We start from the raw sequence: 3,910 nt of genomic DNA on the forward strand, positions 1-3,910 counted from the left end.
CAAAGAGACAAGAGCACATCAGTCCAGTTTAAGCCGCCCTTCATCATCAGCCACGAGTTAGTTTCAGGTTTGATTGTAAGCTGCTTTCACTGCTGTCATTACTTTGATGAGTTTGGTGGTGGTGGTGGGTGGGGGTTAGTTGTTCTTAAGCCCCGAATGAGGACTAAAGAGGATCTTTTTTTTAATGTCAGGTCAGCAACCCTCAGTGACTGTCTTCAAATATTGATTTCTTTTTTAAATTTAAAATTAAAATAAATACAAGCCTTCTTTATATAGCTTTTATTTTGGTCCTGTTTGGGCATCTCCTCTCTGAAGCTTGTTTTCTGTTTTATCGTATTACATTTGATCAGAAATTTATAAACCGCTTATATATAAATAACTGTGATTTTGCGTGTTTCTTTTATGAAAAGCTGCAGATTTTATTGCTGCCTTTCAACACAGCAGCTGAGAGCTGAAAGGCAAAAGGAACGACATTTGTGCTCCTCGTAGGGTTTTAATTAAGTCTCCTTTCCTGTCATAATGCATCTCTAATTTGCTTACATGTATTGATTGCCAGTAGGGTGTTTGAACCCATTTTGTGTAGCAGATAAAAGGCCAAATTAAAAACAGCATCCTTGTTGTCAGGTCCATTTGCCTGATTCAGTTTTCCTGTGCAGGATCGAGTAATCCATCCGGCACAAAGCAGTTCTCTCCAAAGAGATTCAGCTGGAATTCTGTGTTATATTACATCAATGTTTAAAGATGACCTTATATACTCTATATATATACTCTTGGACTCTGCTAGTAGCTTTCCATTATTCATTTCATACTGGGCTTGGGTACAGACCTGTAGTTCTTCGCTCTCTGACGTGGGTTGCTTTACGTCTTTTTGGCCTCTTGTTTAGTCAGATTTGTTCTTGCTGCTTGTTCATCGCAAATACAAGTTTTGAACAGCAGCTGGGTGGAGCTTTGCTGCTCACATACAGAGCTACATACCTCAGATGGACATATTAAAGATATCCCCTTTCAGTGACATCATAAAGATCCAAAGAATGGTCTGAGTGTTCAGAGCAGACAGAAGCCTGAGCCTTTGGCTCTCAATGACGCTGACCTCGTTATTTGACCTTTCGGAATGAATGTTTAACGAGTAACAGTGCATAGATGTGCATGACAGAAAATAAGAAAAGCATACTAAGTACTTATGTAGATATATTGCAAGGCTGGGATGAAATATCATGAAATGTAGAAATTTGTTCGGTTATGCAGTTAGTGAAAAATCCATAATGCTTGCATATTACTAGATACCCCCAGAGTTGCTTTACCTCAAACATTTGACTGCACTAGCTGTGTTCAGGGTTCAAGACCATAACATTTCTATGATCTTAACATCTTCTGTAATGGAGTGTTGGCTTGCTTAAGTCAACACTCAGGCTGTCTCGCCACAGTCCCCTTTAGTGGTTGTTTTCTTGTTCTGTGAGGCTGTCACTCCTAAATATTGAAAGGCTAAAAAAACAGCAATTGCCATTGTTTGCTATCACACCAAATGGAACTGCAGTACAAATGACAATCCTTGGCTCAAGATCGAATCCTTAAACCTCACGTAACAGCAAACACTGTTAGAATTTAATGGCAGTACTTTTGCCAAGGTGAGCTTCTTTTGCTTGTCCTTAGTATGAGGCCTGATTTGGTTAGTCACACAGCACAGGCCGCGTCACACTTAATATGGTATTGTCTGAGATAGTCCCTGAGCTGAGGTGGCAGCGGCAGGCTGTCTATGCCTCGGTAGGTGGTGCAGCTGCAGATCACTGCCCTGCACAAGTGCTGGAGGGAGAAAGGGAAGTTCCTTGGCAGAGGTCTGGAAAGGAGTGGCTCAAAGAAGAGGCAGGTGGCTGGGTCGCTGTAGTGCCTGAGCAGTCCCGTCACACTTGGATCACGGTACATACACGGGTCACGCACATCAAAGCTGAAACGCTTGCCGTTTTGTTCAATACGTGCATGTAGGGAACGGCTGTAGCGCCGAAAGCTCACTGAGAAGAGAAATTCGTCCTGGGCAGAGTCCCGGAGCAGAAACGTGCCCTCGGGCTGGCCCTCCAGCAGCTCCTCTGCCTCAAAGCGATTCAGCACGCCCCAGTAGCATGGGTTGTTGTTGATCTGTAGGAGATCTGGAACCAGGATGTAGTCCGTGTGTCCACACCTACCTTCTTCATGCCCATGAGCACAAGAAGGGTCCCAGTCCTCCAGACTGGTGCATCCAGGCCCAGGGGAGCAGCATATGTCCTCCCACGAGATGGGGGTTTGTGGTGGAGAGGTAGTGGATGAGACACTAGGTTTGAGGGGAGCCTCCATGTCCTTGAGGGCACTTGGGTGGGTAGCATGATTTTTAATAAGGTGCCAACATCGAGCCAGTTCAGACTTGGGTGAGAATGGGCACTTATCCTGCATGAGCTCTGACACATGGATCCTGCGTTTGGACCAGAAGAGCACCGAAAAGGGTCGCGAGGAGCCCGATGAATGATGGTGGTGATGGTGGTGGTGATGGTGAGAGCGCAGAGGGAAGCACTGGCCAACAGCATCCTGAAACTTCTGCCGCAGAGAGCGCCGTGACAAAGCCTTCCGACACATCACATCGATATCTCCAGACGTCAGCGTGTCCCCTAGAGCGCTGCAGCTACATTTCCTCTCTCTGCGCCTCCTCGAACAGGATGATGACCCCACACCCAACTCCTCCGTCCCGTCCATCTCCATGCCTCCAGGGCTCGACCCATTGCGAGAGCTCCGGGAGCGTTTCTTCCCCTTCCAAATGTAACTGTCTGCGCTCCAGCTGCGGAAGCCACTTTTGGGCCGAGTGTCTGAGCCCCGGGGCTTCTTCTCTGACATGCCTGCTTCCACCTCTCAATCTGTGACGAATGCAAAAACAGAATACTCTGTGACAACTGTACTATGTCTTAGGTTTGAAATATGCCAGAATATGAGTATGAGCATTTAAAAGGTGTCTTTGTTTATCTAAAAAAAGTTTCTTATGATATAGGGGTGAATAAGTTAATGGGCTATGAGATGTAAATGTAAAGCTCTATTATCTAACTGGCACCATTAGAAGTGCTTTGTGACTAACACAGAACCCTTCGAGAACTTTCTGTAATCTAGGCTGCTGTGGACTCCCACTGCTTGTTCCTATACTGATCATCATCTCCAGTGGCAATAAATCTAATTAAGGCTTCAGAAACATCCTGCAGACAAGAGCGGACTTGTTCACACAAAGCTGAAGACTTTTCAAGCTTCATTTAGAAATAATTCAAGAGCAAAGTCACTTTGAGACGTGTTAGTTTAATACCTAACATTTCTATTTGCATCAGTTTGCAAACATCATCACTGACAATCCGACTATGATCTAATTAAAGGCAACAGATTGTATACAGCAGGAGATTTAACATCAGACTGGTAATCGCTCTTTGTTGCTATTACCTCTTTGAAGATTAATGCATGAGATTATCTTACCTTCCTAACAGTGTCAGAAATAGAGCTCCACATCCATGTTATGACCACTTGTCCACTGCACACTGGTGTCCATGCACGAGACCAGCCTGCAGCCTTTCTTTACCTCTAACAACCGACAGACTGCTCTGCTTCCTATATAATTATGATGCCAAGTCCCTGAGGGGGCAGCAGTTTCCTCTCCGCCCTGGACGGGTCTGAATGAATAAGAAGAGGTAGAGTGGGGTCGAGCCAGCAGAATGGTTGGGGGTAGCGCGGCAAGGAGAGGGCGGTCTCAGATTCAGACTGAAACATCCTCCTTTCTGTCTTACATCCCTTCTTACATGTCCATTGATAAATTCCATCTCCCAAAAAGATCAAAGATAACCACAGCAGTGAGAATTTTTTTGGTCCATACACAAAAGATATATATTATCCGTGCTTATAATTTTTTCTTTAT

At 44.8% G+C, this 3,910-nt stretch overlaps 1 protein-coding gene across 1 annotated transcript; it reads right to left on the reverse strand.

The window, feature by feature from the left end:
- Positions 1-885: 885 nt before the first annotated feature.
- socs4 (suppressor of cytokine signaling 4) lies at positions 886-3,697 on the reverse strand. Its single transcript, XM_004573291.3, has 2 exons — positions 3,475-3,697; positions 886-2,876 (listed from the first exon to the last, which is right to left on the reverse strand). Exon 2 carries the CDS (start codon positions 2,854-2,856, stop codon positions 1,672-1,674), a length of 1,185 nt encoding a protein of 394 aa, XP_004573348.1. The 5' UTR covers positions 2,857-2,876; positions 3,475-3,697; the 3' UTR covers positions 886-1,671.
- Positions 3,698-3,910: the final 213 nt, after the last annotated feature.

This window comes from Maylandia zebra, linkage group LG1 (genome assembly GCF_041146795.1).
Source record: "Maylandia zebra isolate NMK-2024a linkage group LG1, Mzebra_GT3a, whole genome shotgun sequence".
Lineage (NCBI taxonomy): Eukaryota > Metazoa > Chordata > Actinopteri > Cichliformes > Cichlidae > Maylandia > Maylandia zebra.

Bases quoted from the DNA above. Each gene is read 5' to 3' on its own strand.
- socs4 (XM_004573291.3), bottom strand. From the start codon at position 2,856: ATGTCAGAGAAGAAGCCCCGGGGCTCAGACACTCGGCCCAAAAGTGGC.